At 36.6% G+C, this 16,794-nt stretch overlaps 1 protein-coding gene across 1 annotated transcript in view; it reads left to right on the top strand.

Annotated features, from left to right (window-relative positions):
- The first annotated feature begins 14 nt into the window (after positions 1 to 14).
- Positions 15 to 16,794, top strand: part of LOC129266393 (uncharacterized) — a 47,855-nt gene continuing 31,075 nt past the window's right edge. The window contains exons 1-9 of the mRNA XM_064103209.1: positions 15 to 133; positions 5,626 to 5,774; positions 6,719 to 6,959; positions 7,473 to 7,595; positions 7,780 to 7,905; positions 8,677 to 8,898; positions 9,759 to 9,907; positions 10,639 to 10,750; positions 16,022 to 16,143. Of these exons, the coding sequence (XP_063959279.1) occupies positions 5,671 to 5,774; positions 6,719 to 6,959; positions 7,473 to 7,595; positions 7,780 to 7,905; positions 8,677 to 8,898; positions 9,759 to 9,907; positions 10,639 to 10,750; positions 16,022 to 16,143 (1,199 nt within the window). The 5' untranslated portion in view covers positions 15 to 133; positions 5,626 to 5,670. The remainder of the gene's footprint in view (positions 134 to 5,625; positions 5,775 to 6,718; positions 6,960 to 7,472; positions 7,596 to 7,779; positions 7,906 to 8,676; positions 8,899 to 9,758; positions 9,908 to 10,638; positions 10,751 to 16,021; positions 16,144 to 16,794) is intronic.

Here is a 16,794-nt window from a genome sequence, read left to right as displayed (position 1 = left end):
CCCATCGATTCGACGTAGAGGGCGTGGTGGCACCATTGAAATTCAAAGGCGCTAGGCAACCGGTGTCATCAAAAAAGTGGAATTGAATATTGAAATCGTTTATTAATTTGATCTTTCATCATGCACAATAATGGTAAGTATGAGGTTCTCATTATTATTTATTTGTCAAGCTATTATTCTTTAAAAAAATGTGAAGTAGTATTACGCACCATGATGGAATTGCTAAAAAACCCCGATCAATTAGCGATCAGATGCCGGGTGCGGTGTGTAGCCTGTGCTGTGGGCTGTAGCCGTAGGCGTAGGCAGAGCTCTGATCATGCCGATCGAGCGCTACCCCGTCTCGCGGCCGGTAGCTCTGGCTTGGCCAGGCTCGTCTGAGGTATCGCTTGTGCACCCCACGGCCACGGTAAAGTCCAACTTACTAGTAATCGGCGCGAGTTGTCCTCCCACATTTATATCTTCACATTTCTGTTACCTGTGCACACACAAACAGAACTTAAGTTCTGTTTGTGTGTGCACTGTCATGACTGTACCTCGGGCGAAGTTCGTGCAGGCTCTACTACTAGTACTCGGTACTCCACTTCAGAAGTTCAGTCTTCACAGCCTAAAATTTAGTAAAAAGTTACACTCTAGTCTACGGCTACGCTCCACCTACCCGAACTTCGGGACGGTGAACCAGTTCGGATATACTGAGTGACAAAGGTGGGATGAAATGATGGTTTATTGTAAAAATTACAGAAAAAAAATATGGCAAAAAGAAGCCGCTGAAAACTGCTTAGGCCTAGGCCTATCTAATATTAATAAAAGAGAGCCAATGGAGTAAATTAGAAAGTAAAAAAGGGGCCTAAGGCTAAGCTTTCGATCCTAGCAGAATCTTCGTCGGAGGCAAAATACCTCCGACGAAGATTCTGCTAGGATCGATAGCTTAGGCCCCTTTTAATGCCTCCGACGAAGATTCTGCTAGGATCGAAAGCTTAGGCCCCTTTTTGACTTTCTAGAAAAAAAATATAACGAAAAAGATAAATAGCTTAATAAAATTGGTGATTTTGGGCCAGTATCAAATTCCTCACACGTATTATTCACGGCCGATTTCAAAACATTGTATGCGCGTAACGAGTGGACCTTCCTAATAGCAACACTGATGTGTGTTGCTGCCCTCTACGTTCGTTGCATGCATTGTTTTGAAATCGGCCGTGAATAATACGTGTAAGGAATTTGATACTTGCCCAAAATCACCAATTTTGAGGATAACCGGAGGATGGACACGCCGACACTGAGTGAAATACGGGTGTAGAGTAAGATATTAAGCTATTTATCTTTTTTGTTATATTTTTTTCTGTAATTTTTACAATAAACCATTATTTCATCCCACCTTTGTGACTCGGTATATCCGAACTGGTTCACCGTCCTGAAGTTCGGGTAGGTGGAGCGTAGTGTAGCGGTAGTGAAGTGGAGTGGAACCGTTACGAACTTTGCTCCAGGTAGTGTGTAGGCTGTGTGACTGTGTTGTTTATTACGACGTCCGACCGGCCTTGTCATTGATTGTGTAATGTTACCGAACACGCGCATCGTATGTACCGGTACGCGTTAGAAAACAATTTCATACGCTCAAAACTTTGCAACATCCTTCCAAAGGGAACTTGAAAAGAAAGATGATCAAAAATGGTCAAAAACATTTTTTCAAAGTCTTAATATTAAAAAAATAATCGAATATGGTCCAAATAGCTCATCACAGACATCAGTGATTTTGTTGTTTCCTCAACTTTTCCCATAATAAACATTCCTTCGGTTTATAATATATGATACCTTTTTCAAGTGACCAAAATATTTCACATGCGAAGAGGGGTCCGATTGGAAGCTACATGTAGTACTAATATAAAAAAAGAAAAACGATTTTGGCAAAATTTTCAGAATTTTATTTTGTAGGTAATTGTGTATCTATGGTGAAAGTTTTGTGAATTTGTGATGAAAAGGGAGCAAACGCGGAATCGACTTTCGGGAAGCCTAACGTTACAACGCCATATGTTTTGTGCACCCAAGGGTTCATTACATGCCGCCGCGCACAGAAAAATCAAGCCATAGAAGTCGTGTGTTGTGGACCCAAGAAGTGAGATCCCAGCACGGGCGACCCACTAGTTAGAAATCCACTGCCAAACGCGGTTCGTGGTGCGAGGTTAGTATACTAATACTAACCTCGCAATACGTGTGAGTGGTTTTGTGTAGTGTCACTCAAAATCCAGGCTTTTTTTAAAGTCTGGATAACCCGGTCTTTGCTCAGTTTTCCTACAAAATCTTCCCAAATTTAGCTCTAGTAGAAAACTATGATTAATGAAAATATTGTGAGCATTGAGTTCATACTGTGCAATCATGATACAAATATTGTTGTATAAATCCACATTCAAGTACATGTAGGCCCGATCCAAAATAATTTCAATACAACAAAGAAATCAGTTATTTCTTTGCATGTCTGTTCCACAGAGATAAAAGGAAGCTCGATGGTGGCGCTAATAAAATTCACAACCTTAATACAGCTCGTAGGTATTTTATAACTGTCAAAGTCATTGTATGCGCAAGTCCTATGATTGTTTGATAGAATATGGACACCAATAGATGCAATACCTTCAAAAATATACTTTTAGATTATTATCGCTGATGATATTCACTTTTTGGAAATCATTTAAAGCGAAGACAAATTAAAGCAAAAATAGAAAATAAACAACATGTAAATAATATTTCTATGAAGATTTCTCAAACCATTGGTGTACTTAATAGAATCAAAGGTGACTTTAATACCATTACATATTCGTGTTCAATTATACAATACAATGATACTCACGCATCTCAGCTATTGCAATATCGTATGGGGGGACTGTGCAAATTATTTAATGCTACAATTATTTCGCTTACAAAAAACGGGCAATAAGAATAATAACAAATTCCCCATATTTAGCTCACTCTCATCAATTATTCTGTAAATTAAAGATTCTAAAAATTTATGATATACATAACTTCACACTGCAAGTTTTATGTTTTCATACTACAGGAATCAGTTGCCTGACACATTCAACAGTTATTTTAAAACAAATCGCAGTGTAAACAAATATAATACGAGAAATTCTGATAATTTATACATTCCTTTTTACCGTTTTTCTTTCTCAAGAACAGTCATAAGTTATAGTGGACCACTCATATGGAACAGTTTGCCCCCTGAAATAAAATTCATTTAAAGTAAGATATAAGTATTACCTTCTAAATATGTATACTTCACCATGTTCTCAGTGAATAAGCTTGCTTGCTTTTATGTGTATGTTTTTTAAATATATTTTTTTGTAATATAGTTGTTGTTTTTATTCAAATTCTTCATTAGTTTGTTGATTTCGTTTATTTTGAAATGTGTGTTTCTTGCAATCTAATATATTGATTGCAGGATGGTCTTTTTTCGGTAATGAATGTTAATCAGGGAGTAGCCTTGATAGGTCTATTTGGCTTTTGCTATTCCCCCACATCGCATTCATTACCCTATGTATTTTGTTATTTTTGTTAATTTGTCATTTTACAATATTCATTACTCCTTTACTATGGAACCATTTTGATTGATCTCGATATATTGTATCTTGTATGTTTTTTACAGATGTGAAATAAATGAATTTGAAAATTCTATGTGCCTTGAACAAAGCCAGCAGTGCCAGTCTTTGTTCGTTTGTCAACAAACGTCCACCAAAGTCTATACTTGAAAGATTGGACACTTGCCGACTTCGTGTAAAGCTTGGCATCGATTTGCATGTAAAATAGTGTAATAGTGCCTAGTCTTTTCCGTGTAATGAATGAATGTAAATTGCGCGTCCTCCTTAGTCGAAAATTGGTTTGCACAGAGGTCCCTAGCACCGACGTTAACAGCAAGGAAAAATATCCTTTATTCAAAAGTCAAGTTTAAAAAAAATTCACCAAAGAGACTTTACATCGATTGGTAAGTGAAATGGAACCATTTCATTAGATTTTAGATTTCGTCAAAGTATCTAATTTCGTGCAATCCGATGGAGGTTTATCATCTGGACTCCAGGAATCTCCAAAGAAGTGAAAGGATCAGCTCATAGAGAGTTGCCTGCATGCGTCGTGCCTTGATTTTCTTGTGCACGGCGGCATGTAATGAACCCTTGAGTGGGGGGGGGGTTACAATTAAGCATTATTTTTTTCTTAATTCCACAAAATTTTCAGTCGATAATGTAAAAATCTATTACTAGACCCTATTCCTATAACAAGCAAGACTCTAAGTAAGAGTAAGAGTGTCAAAAATCTCATAAAAATTTGAGAGAAATATAGATCTATGATTTTCTGTCTTCGACTTGGAAAAAACAGCCATGACTCATGAGATGTCGATTTTAGGGAGGGTTTTTGCAAGTTGTATGTCTTGGGCATTATCCGAAGTCTGATTGATTTTTGTCTCACCTGCATAGCAGAGTGAGACTATAGGCGCCGCTTTTCCGACGGCGACGGCGACGGCGGCGTCAACACCAAATCTTAACCTGAGGTTAAGTTTTTGAAATGACAGCATAACTTAGAAAGTATATGGACCTAGTTCATGAAACTTGGCCATAAGGTTAATCAAGTATTACTGAACATCCTGCCTGAGTTGCATGTCACATGACCAAGGTCAAAGGTCATTTAGGGTCAATGAACTTAGACCATGTTGGGGGAATCAACATCAAAATCTTAACCTAAGGTTAAGTTTTTGAAATGTCATCATAACTTAGAAAATATATGGACCTAGTTCATGAAACTTATACATAAGGTTAATCAAGTATCACTGAACATCCTGCATGAGTTTCACGTCACATGACCAAGGTCAAAGGTCATTTAGGGTCAATGAACTTTGGCCGAATTGGGGGTATCTGTTGAATTACCATAATAACTTTAAAAGTTTATGGATCTGATTCATGAAACTTGGACATAATAGTAATCAAGTATTACTGAACATCCTGTGCAAGTTTCAGGTCACATGATCAAGGTCAAAGGTCATTTAGGGTCAATGAACTTTGGCCAAATTGGGGTATTTGTTGAATTACAGCCATAAATTTGAAAGTGTGTTGGTCTAGTTCATAAAACTTGGACATAAGAGTAATCAAGTATCACTGAACATCCTGTGCGAGTTTCAGGTCACATGATCAAGGTCATGTAAGGTCAAAGAACTTTGGCCACGTTGGGGGTATTTGTTAAATTGCCATCATATCTCTATAAGTGTATTGGTCTAGTTCATAAAACGTGTAAATAAGAGTAACCAAGTATCACTGAACATCTTGTGCGAGTTATAGTAGTTTTCAAAATCAGCACTGCTGCTGTATTGAATCGCGTGATGCAGGTGAGACGGCCAGAGGCATTCCACTTGTTAATGATATGTTTTTTGTTTGAAGTGCTATAATATTATTACCCTTAATGTAATTGCGTCATCATATATAACAGGTATTCTCTAGAAGAAATCGATTTTTTGTTGGTAACATGAGGTAAATCTTAGCTTGACAGCTAATGATCAGTTGAACTCTCAAAACATTCTGGTGAATTTCCGCAACATGTCATCAAAATACAAGACCCTTTTACATTGTAGCTTTCTTATCTTGTATTTCTTTCCAGGTATGATAGAAATTACTCTCAACAATAAGTAATCCAGCCAGCAGTATGGAGGTGGATGAAAGACTAAGATTCCTTGAGACTCGGATCACATCAAGTCTGCGTCCCAGGAATGATGATCTCAAGGCCTTGTTTGCTGGCGATGAGAACAGGTATGGGAGTTTGTAGTTTCTTTTAATTTGGCAGGTGTTTCTGACATTACACTGTTTGATTAGTTTTAAGTAAATACTGTTTTACAACAAAATGTTATAAAAGGGCACTATTACTATCATTATTATTTTATTATTATTATTTTTTGATTTTTTTTTGGGGGGGGGTTATTTTGTTCACCCTTGAGACCCCTTGTCTCTATTTGTTTAATCTACTGTAATATTTATCATATTTGTTCATTCTGCTTTTCATATCTCCATTTGTTGACTTTATGAACAAAAGGGGAGCATTTCATGGAACAAGTAATCAGTGATCTTCACTGAAAACTATTATAAGCTACTGAAAACCTTGCATGTGATTGGCTGAAAGCAAATTAGTATGAAAATTACTGACAAGATGCTTCATGAAATGCTTCCCTTGAAAAGTGACATACATGTAATATGAGCCAAAATATCTTCTGACATACATGTACATGTATGAACACTATATCCACCAAAAGTACTAAAGTAACATCTTCCATGGAATCCATTAGTCAAATACAGTCAAACATGCTCTTAGCAGCCACCTGTCTTTATAGTGAGAACTTATCTTAGTGGCCACCAAAATTGCATGAAATAATAATTTGAAAAAGTACCATAATATAATAACTTTTGACATTTCAACACTATATCATGTATACCAGAAGTAATTGACCTTCCATGGTGTCTGTAAGTCAAATGCAGTCAATCCTGTCTTATCGGCCATCTATCTATAGTGAAAAGCTTTCTTTAGTGGCCATCAAAATTGTCTCCCATTCGAAAGGAATATATGATAAAGAACCTGTCTACAAAAACCACCAGTCCCCAGAGGCAGCTTTTTTCATTTCCCTTGGTAGCCTGAATAGCGATGTTTGACTGTTAAATCTTTATGGTAATGTATTATTCCACCAATGTTTTCCTTCCAAAAGGCATGCCTTTCTGGAATTCTGCAACAATGAGGACGTCCGTCGTCTCTTCATCTATACCCGAGAGCCCAAGAACACATTGGTGGCGTCTCTCTTACCTCCCAATGATGTCCGCACCAAGGGGGTTTTCTTCATCAAGACAAACCAGGCTACTAAACTAACCAAAGAGAACATCAGGACTGATGTTGTGTTTTCAGACTGTAATAATATAGTTCTCAATCAGCTGGAACTACTTTCTAAGGAGGTAAGTTACATGTAGGAGTTCATCAACATCTGACAGATAAGTTATTGATTCTGACAATTTTCCTTGGTTTTCAACTTATTTTCATTGGCTGTGAAGCACAGACGTCTAAATGTTATTATGATAATGACTACTTGTCATTCCTGACAACGTTCATTAGAATGGTCCTCAAATATTTCTTTACTTTGATTCTCTTACCTTATTGTTCAAATAAAAGAAGATTCAATATATATCATTTTCTTTTAATTTCACATATCTTTAGGCTTTGGCTGTATGCTGTTATCTTTCACAGTCAAAAAAACACATTAGTATTATATCTTCTTAAATGACTCTTGATGTACATGTATTCAACAATATGAATTATTTTTCAACTGTAGATACTACATGTATGGTCATAATATTTATACTGTTGAAACTGTTCTTTACAAAATTGACGCATAAATAAATAATAAAAAAAAAAAAATGTAGTCTGCGTTTGATTAAAGATATCTTCTAATTTTGTTTAAATCGCTTCAGCTGTACCTACCCCTGCTATGTACGGATGGAGTGCAGACGTATGGCGGGGTTAGCTCAGACAAGCTCATGGATATTCTACACAGATTGATGGCCAACACCAACGTCACAGAAGGACATGTTGAGGTATGTTTCTAGGATGTTGGGTAATTACAAGTTCTGTGTTGGTGTTGGAAGCACAATTTAGATTGCTTTACCTTGCTGCAAATTCTGAGTTGATGTTTTGTTTGGGCATCTTGGGTGGAATTGTGTGCAGAAAATGTTTGTAATCCTAGATTTATTTTCTCTCTTTTTCTTGATCATTCATCAGGGTCAAATAAGCCTTCCACTTCCATCCATTGAAGTGCTGACTGAAGCAGCGAGTAGCGCCAACCGAAGATCAGCAGTGATTCATGTTCTAGAGTCAACGGTGGTAGGCTGGATCAAGCAAATCAAGGTCTGTATATTGTGATGCAATGCCAGGAAAATTATTACCTGTTCTTAGCCTACAGTTATTTCGTAAATGCATTTTCGAATGTTTTTAAACATTTATTTTGGATATCAGCAAACAACTTGTAATTACATTGAGTTTTAGAGGTGAAAAATTTTTGATAATAATTAATATTTGACCATAATATGATAAACATTAAATAATTGTGAACATAATACACAAAGCTGTATTCTCTCTCCATAGTTATTGTTAGCTTTTCTCTAATTGTTACAGCTTTCATACCACAAGTTCGCTTTCAGGGAAGAAGAGTATTACGTTATTCATCCAAGTAAACCCTTTTCTGTTTCAAATTTTATTTTATAATAAGTGGCATTCTACATTTGAATAACAGATTAAAAACCTTGCCAACACTTCTTGCGTGGAGCGTTGTGGCCCAGTGGATTAGTCTCCGGACTTTGAAACATAGGGTCGTGGGTTCAAATCCCAGCCATGGCGTAGTTTCCTTCAGCAAGAAATTAATCCACATTGTGCTGCACTCAACCCAGGTGAGGTGAATGGGTACCTGGCAGGAATTTATTCCTTGAAATGCCACAGCGCTGTAAAAGGCTGCAGGGCTAAAGCCAGGGTAATTATATCCAAGTCCTTTGGAAGCGCATAGAGACGTTATTTATAATGTGTTATGTACTATACAAGAAGTGTCTATTATTATTATTGATGATGAGTAAATCATATAACACTGATTTAATCTGCAATCTTGATTTTTTTTCTCTTCCATAGCTTGTGCTCAAGCATGAACCCCTTGTCGACCTGCGGGAGAAGTTTGGAGTGCGACCTTTCCCGCTGGACGAGGTCAACCTTTGGCGACACCGTCAAGATAAACTCCTGTCCATTAACAAACAGTTAGACTCTACCATAGCAAGCAATATTCTTCTTAATCTTGATGATGCTAACAGCACATATTCACATTCCTTCCACAACGTACGCAGGGAGATTGGACAGGTAAAATTAATTACTAGATCCAGGGGAGTGGGGGAGTTTCACCATGAGGTGAATGTGACTAAAGGTCATACTGAAGTACCAACCTCTTCAAGGTATACAGTGGTGCTAAAAAGTTAGTGAACCCACCAGAAAATGAAGATATTTAAAGTGTTCAAGTTCTGCCATGTTTGAGATAGTTAACTCTGAAGTCAAGTGATAAAATACTACATTCATAAAGTTTGTTTTTCTGGGCTTGCTGAACATGGTAGTGTTGTCTACATTCAACACTCAGCATGAAGGAATACATTTTGTGGTGGGGTTCGCCAACTTTTTGAGCACAAGTGTATAATCTCAATCATTGATATGCAGTAGAGTTGTCCCATAATCTTACCTAATCATTCATTGTTTACACCACACAAGAATGGGGATTTAAGTGCAAATTTTAGTCAGATTAAAGTTTTTATGAAACAATCTTTTTTATTAAGAGATACATGTAAGACGTAGTATCTAAGACACCTCAGAAAATGTCTGATCTTTATCTTTCAGTGGAATTCCTGTCAGTCTTTTTCTTTCGAGTCATCCACTTTGAGCTCATAGGGGTATGCTGCTATGAAAAATGATGTGGCCTATGCTAACTAAATCACAAGTTCATTTTATCAATATGTGCTAAGCATGTACTCCCAGGGGATTGGATTAGTTGAAATCAATCAAAGGTTATTAGACTAAATAGGAAAGAAAAGTTAAAATCAGAGTCACAAATAGACTATTTGAAGATGCATCCACATACCTTTCTAAGCCCTGTTCCAGTTTATTCATATAGTTTGGCCATCTAGTATTACAGTTATAAACTGATTCATTTTATTTTAATATTCATATTTCAGGCTTTGGCTGAAACCAATGAGAATCTGATGTTTCTTGGAACCCTTCTTCCTTGGTTTGAACGCCTTCATGGAGCTACTACACCCAAAGAATTGATGACAGTCTTTCCACCTCTTGTACACACTCTCATGCTTGTCTGGTCTCACTCAAGGTAAGTTACCGCGACCCGTTACACAAAGATTAACGATTAATCGTTTCATGATTAATTGTACATTGTAGTCAATGCAGTCAATTGTAGAAAAATGATCTATGATTAGTGCTAAGATTTGTGTTATGGACCCATGGTTACATTATTTTACAAACTTAGTCTAACACAATATTGGTTAAGAGTCAAAGTATATGTGTGCTATAGGTTTTTACTGCTCTGTAATTGCTATCAGATGTGATTATTAAGTTCTATAAATTACCTTTAATATAATATCACCATAGGAGAGATGTGAAAGGAAATACATTTATTGATAAAATGCCCTGTTTGGGAGATTCAAATAAAGGCAAATCATTCACTCATTCATTGGGAGTAATTCAGTCATTGAGTTCAATTGGTATGATTAAAAATAGACCTACTGGTCATGAGACTAAATAGGAAAAGTGCAAGTAAACATAAACCCCAGATGTCTTGAGATCTTATTCTAATGCCACCATCAAAGAGTCATGAAAGTATATACATTTATAGGCAAAATGTCTTGCTTGAGGAGATTGCACCTTGATCAGGAAACGAATTCCAAGTGTCTTGAGACAGTGATTATGTGTTACTTGTCTCTCCATGGTCTACTGATTCTGACCACGAGTGTCTTAGAATCATCATTTTAACATTGGTCTCTCTCATCTAAGACAATCTCGGACCCAACACTAATCATTAGCCATCCATTTTTTCTTCATCAGGTACTATCATCATGACTTTGTCTTCCACAATCTTCTTGAGTTGGTTTCCAATGAGGTAGTAGCCAGGGCGCAGTCTTTGGTTGGTGAGAACATCTTGAAGAATACTATACAGGTGAGGGTTTCTGAACACTGTTATTTTGGTTTCAGATATTGAACATGTAACAGTTATGTTTGTCAACAAAACACTAACCGTAGGTTTTAGGTGATTATCTCAAATTTTGTCTGACTAAAAACATAGGCCTCAAGAAGCAAAATAATATGGTGTAGAGTATTTAGGTGAATTTCTGTGTCTATATACACCCACTTCAGTGCTGAGCAACCTCTGTTTCACATATTCAGTTACTTGCAAACCGGAAATAATATTTACTGTATCATTTGTAAAAAAAAATTCAACCCAAGATAAGATTATCTTTATCTCATGTAAAAAGTCATCCTTAACCCTTTGCGTGCGGACCCGCGAATCCCGATACCTCTCCCTGCGGCGGAGCCGTTTTGGTACATTGCTGGTATTTGGATCTGTGGCGGTGTTTTCCCAATCAATTGCTAATTGCGCCAAACTGATGTATTTTCAGGATTTTTAGTAAATGTAAAGATGAAAGATCAGACATTTTTATTTCTAGAAATACAGGTTTCGCTTCTCAAATCAACAGAATAGTTAAGAAATTTATGAGGAAAAAGTCATGTCATATTGTAAAATCTTCGCTTTTCCCCCAAGTCAATAGGCACTGTGTACAAAAATGCGTAAGGGCAATCAGCACGCGCGGACAGGTCGGGTTCGATCGATACCGCTTTGTTGTCTGCTCTAGTGCTTTTTTTCATTGCCTATTGTCCCGCTACTCATGAATTGTCTCTTTACCTCCTTGTAGAGAGATCATTTGCAAAGTGTATAATTACAACGATAATCCGTTTTGGGTGAAATCACAGCATACCAAATACCTTTATTTTCCAGAATGAACAAAAAAGCACGAATTTTCTCTTGCAAGTGCGATGATGATGATTTAACACCGCGCAACGAAAGTCTGAAACTATTTCATGATTTTTGGGGGGCTTCAAGACGGTGGCCTCAACGTTTCACTAAATATCGTCTTTGGTATCTTTTCATAAATTATGGTTTGTATTTAAAAAAAACAATTTTGTTCCTGAAGATTACATACCAGTATTCGATATGTTTTCCGTTGCAATTTCAAAGAGTGAAGGGTGTAAATAAGTTTGAAATTATATAGTGGATCTGAAATCATACCTCCCAACGCTCTCCTCGTCTCGTTCTACGTTTCATTTTTCTTTATCTTCTTTTCCCTCCAAAATAACCATGCTACCGACTACTGTTGGTCACAATGAGAGAAAGTAAATTATTTTCATCTAATGAAATTGTAACATCTAAATTAAAAGTGTTTTATTATGTTCCTCCATTTTATTCATTTTTTTACCGTTCTGGGTTTTTTCATAATCGAAAACAAAATTAATAAATAAATCATGAAAGATTTGTATCACTTTTTGTCTCTTTCTTTTTTATCGTTCAATTAAAACAGTACAGGGGTGTTGGAGTTGGTAGGAGGCGGGAGTCCACCCCCCCCCTCCCTTCAGGAAACGTACACAAAAAGGGGGAGTATTTCTTTTTTGATAAAGTGCTGTCATGCTCAAGAAGAAAAGTTCTTGCCATTTCTTAAGCGCCTGCATGGTTTTTCAATAAACAAGTAGACATTTACATTGTTTAAATGTTACTGTCGTAATATGAAAAGCAGTATTCCTAAGAGCTTTTTGTACTGCTAAATACGAAAAGCAGTAGGTCATCCTGACGAAATCACTAATCTTCATTTTATTCAGGGCGTTGGCTATTTGTTCCCTGCTCTTTTTATAAGGGATTTTTTTTTTTGGTCCGCCATGACTTTCTTTTGTTTGGGAGTGCCGAGATCAAGAACTACAAGGACGTTTTCATTTTCGAAAAAGTAGAGGATAAACGGTGTTCTAAATTGCTTTATTCTCTGAAATATAAAGAAGACAAAAATAATAGCAATAAGATGAGAGAATGAAAGAACGCGGGGGGGGGGGGATGGGTTTCAAAGTGCACCAGGGGCACTGGAAAGCTACTGAAATCATTCTATGTGACTGGCGGATGTTTTTTTTTTTTTTTGGGGGGGGGGTTATTGCGCATTTGTCAATATAAAGTGTAGTAGTCTACATGTATTTAAAAACGGTACTAATGGAATTTTTTTTTCGTTTTCCCTTTCCCTGGTTTCTAACTCGTAACTGAATGTATTATCTACCGCTTTCATTCCCTTTCCTATATCTAATGTATTTCAATATCCCCTCCCCTCTACACCTTTTTTTTCCCTCTTAGTTCTTCTCATTTAAATGATATATGTATCGTCTTCCTTCTCCCCGATTTGGATTACGAGGTATATACCCGCCCCATTCCCCTCTATCCATTCTCTCTGATTTATTTCTTCCCAGTACCTGTCATTTTACATTACTTCTAACTCCCCCCCCTCTCTCTCTTCCTCTCTCTTCATCGGAAATCGTTCCGAGAGTATGCCTCGATTTTGCCAACTTGTATTGATCAGAGATTGTTGCATTTGTGAGCCTCTCATCCTATTGCATCGTGGCCATCATGTCGAAAATTTAGGGGGGTTTACTCTCAGATTCTCAAAAAAAGTCCCGAAAAACCTTTTAAAACTACTACAATATTTAACTGTCATTTCACAATAAATTCTATATCATCTTCCATTTCCAATAACGTGGGTAGATATCTATCGCAAAAGAAAATGCACGACTAATCTATTTTTTGTGAACTTGGGGCTTAGGGATATGGCAAGACAGAGGCCTCCATCTTTCAGTAAAAGTCATTTTTTTTTAGATTTTTCTCGTAAATTATATGTCTCATTTAATTCGATCTGCCACGCAGCTATTGTAATAGTAAAATAATTTTCTTCCTGAAGCTTGCGCACCAGTATTCGATTTGTAAAATCCTGAAATTATTTCAAAGTTACACGAGTACGAGTGACTAAAATTGTAAGTCTGAAATCATACCTCCCGATTTTCTCCTTGTCACTTTCTACGTTTTTCTTTCTTTATTTTACTTTTCCCTCAAAAAGAGCCATGCCAGCAACTACTAAAAGTAAGAGAAATTATTTTTTTTCCTGAATAAATTATAACATCTGCAATTAAAAGTGTTTTTTATTTGTTCTTTCGTTTTGTTCTATTTTTTATTTGTCTCCTTGATTTCACAACCAAAAACACATAAAGTAATCATGGTAATTAATAAATCATTAAAACAAATCATAATAGTAATAGTATGCAGCGCTTAGAAACATTTGTATCAAGCGCTATATAAATGTTGCATATTATTATTATTATTATTATTATATAAATTCACTTTTGCCTCTCTCGTTTTAATCGTTCAAGCTAATAGTACAGAAGTGGCGGAGTTGGTAGGAAGTTTCAGTCCTCTCCCCTTCAGCAAACATGTACAAAAAATCCGAAGTCTATATAAATATGTAATTTTTCTTTTGGCCGGTCCACTCCCTCCAACTATCGGCTCAACCCCTCCATTATCAAAAACGCTCAGCGGCCCCTGTTTTTTATGTAAGAAATAAGATATTTTGGTTTTGATGCTAACCAGGGTAAGCGACCCAAATGTTTGTTTGCAGTAACGGGAACAAAAACGGGTGGGTCGGATTTTTTTAAAATAAATCTTTTCCACCACGCTTTTCGCCGGTAAAAAAAATAAGAAATTGGCGAAAAAAAACAGAAAATCGGAGAGAGGAGACAAACAAGCAATATTAGAGTGCAGGTCAGAACATTTCTATCTGGAGGGGGAGGGGTATGCCACACAAAAATAATTTAAAAAAAAGTCATCAGTTTGACAAGGGTCCGAGGACCGAGTTGCGACAAACAAACGTTGTGGGATTTTTTTTTTGTAATCTATAACCAAAAATAAAGTCATGTTGTTATTCGTTTAAGTGGATATTCATGGATTTTAGCAAAGCGCACTTGTCTATTAACCCTTTTATTCTCTGTCTCTCATTCTCTCTCGTTCTCCGTGACATCTGAACATTTTTTTTCTACAATTTCCCTAAATGGTTCTTCTTTCATCCTTATATGCATCATCACCAAGGGGAAGCGCTTTGAATCACTGACGGATGTCATAAGCACCTACGAGTTGTTGGTAAATGAGACAAAGTTTGTTGTTTTAGTTCCGGTATGTTGGTCGAAATAAAAAAAAGTAGTCATAAAAGCTTTTTGTATTGCTAAGTACGAAAAGCGTTCAATGGGTCATCCTGCCGATAAACACTAATCTTCCTTTTGTTCGGGGCGTTGACCATCTGTATCCTGCTCTTTTCGGAAGGATTTTGTTTGAGTGGCTGCCCTGACCTTCTTTTGTTCGGGTAGTGCGGATATCATGAAAAAACATGGACGTTTCCCTTTTGAAAAGAGCATAAGATGAATGGTGCGCTAAACTGCTTTCTTTTCTCTCTCTTTTTTTTACAGCATAGTAGACAAAAATAATGAGAAGAAGAGAGATGATTATATTATGGGGAGTGAAAAAGTTCAAAAGTGTACCGAGATCAGCTCAAAGTACTAAGACATTACTCTCGTACAAGCTTTTTTGTTTTTCTGAAAATACAATCGATCGATGAAACCGAGGAGATATCATTCTAGAGTGAAATCTCCTTAATGAAACAAATAATAAGACGAAAATGGTGAATAAACGCGTAGCTTATTATGTGACGATCTTGCAGAAAAGATGTTGGTGTACGATATGGATCAAATCACGTGATCCGAACATGTCACGTGATCAGGCCTTTTGCGTGCGCGTACGTGCTCGTCACCAAATTTATTCGTCCCCGTCTGAATCCAACGAAAAAATCGGGTAAAGTTGAAATGATTTCCTATTTTCGGGATTTTTCCCCACGTAGCTGTATATTTTTTTCATTCTGTTATCGAAAAAGGTTTATAAAGGAAATAATGGCAGAGGTTTTAGTACATAACAATTACGAAAAAGCTGAAAAACTTCATCGAATTAGACAAAAAAAAATCTCGGCTTCTGTAGAAGCCCGTCGTAGCTAAGTGAACGACTCGCTGGGCTTCTGTGGAAGCCCGTCGCACGCAAAGGGTTAAAGTATTTTGATATTTTACGAAAAATGCAGTTTGAGTGATAAGTAAGAAAATGAGATAAGAAACTGGAAGATTACATGTGAATTAAGTTTCAGTTTTAAAATAAATTTATAGACAGTCAAGTGTATGCATGAATGAATTAATGGTTTTACATCAGATAAATTTGAAGAGAATCTATACCTGGTATGTGGATATGAAAATACAAGAAGATTATCAATAAAATGGCTCAGAACTCCAGCTTGCTCATGGTATATTCTTTTTAATACAGTCATATGCAGGTTTAAAGGAGGCCCTCAAAGTCTGCGCTGCGTACAGGGGAACCTACCTAGACAACAAGGACAAAGCTGATGAACTCAACGCTGAACGAGTCTCAGAGACAGCAGAAGCAATGTAAGTCTGTTCTTTACACAGGTCCATATGACAAAGTGTGGTTAAAATGTTTCTGTTTTCTAGATCTTATTTCATGTTTGGAAGTCCACATAAAAAGAACTTGTTTTTATGAATTGATTTGGATGAATTGAGAAATGAAACCAGAAATAAAGAAAATTCTTCAACTGCACTTGCAGCTATAAGATAAAGCAAGTTGTGTTAAATAGTCCTCCTCAATATAATGAAACTGTAGTACATATAACATGGCTGTATACTAATAAAGAGAGCTGAGGAATTCCTTCCTTTTTAACCAAGGATTTTACTCTTCATATAATATGTAAAAATCTGAGTTATCGTTGCTCATTAGGATTCAGTGGAGACCTTCTTTATTTTTGATCTATGAAAATTGATATACAATGTATCTTGGGATAATTATTCATATTTGTGTCGATGGGTTTGATAGGTATATTGTCAATTGCCAGAGCCATGCCTTTCCTGCAGGAATCCTGCAAGCAGGTTTTGACTACCAATGCTCATATTTTATCATAGACAAAATAATGCATATCACTTTAGTCAAGGAATTCATTCTTAAAGATGCGGCAAAGACTTTTGACACGTTGCCTTACTGTTTGATCTCTCAAATCATTAACAAATTGTGCAATAGGTGTTCCC

The sequence above is a fragment of the Lytechinus pictus genome, chromosome 8 (genome assembly GCF_037042905.1).
Source record: "Lytechinus pictus isolate F3 Inbred chromosome 8, Lp3.0, whole genome shotgun sequence".
Taxonomy (NCBI): Eukaryota; Metazoa; Echinodermata; class Echinoidea; order Temnopleuroida; family Toxopneustidae; genus Lytechinus; species Lytechinus pictus.
The sequence above is the reverse complement of the archived record's forward strand: the minus strand, read 5'-3'. Positions and strand labels throughout refer to the sequence as shown.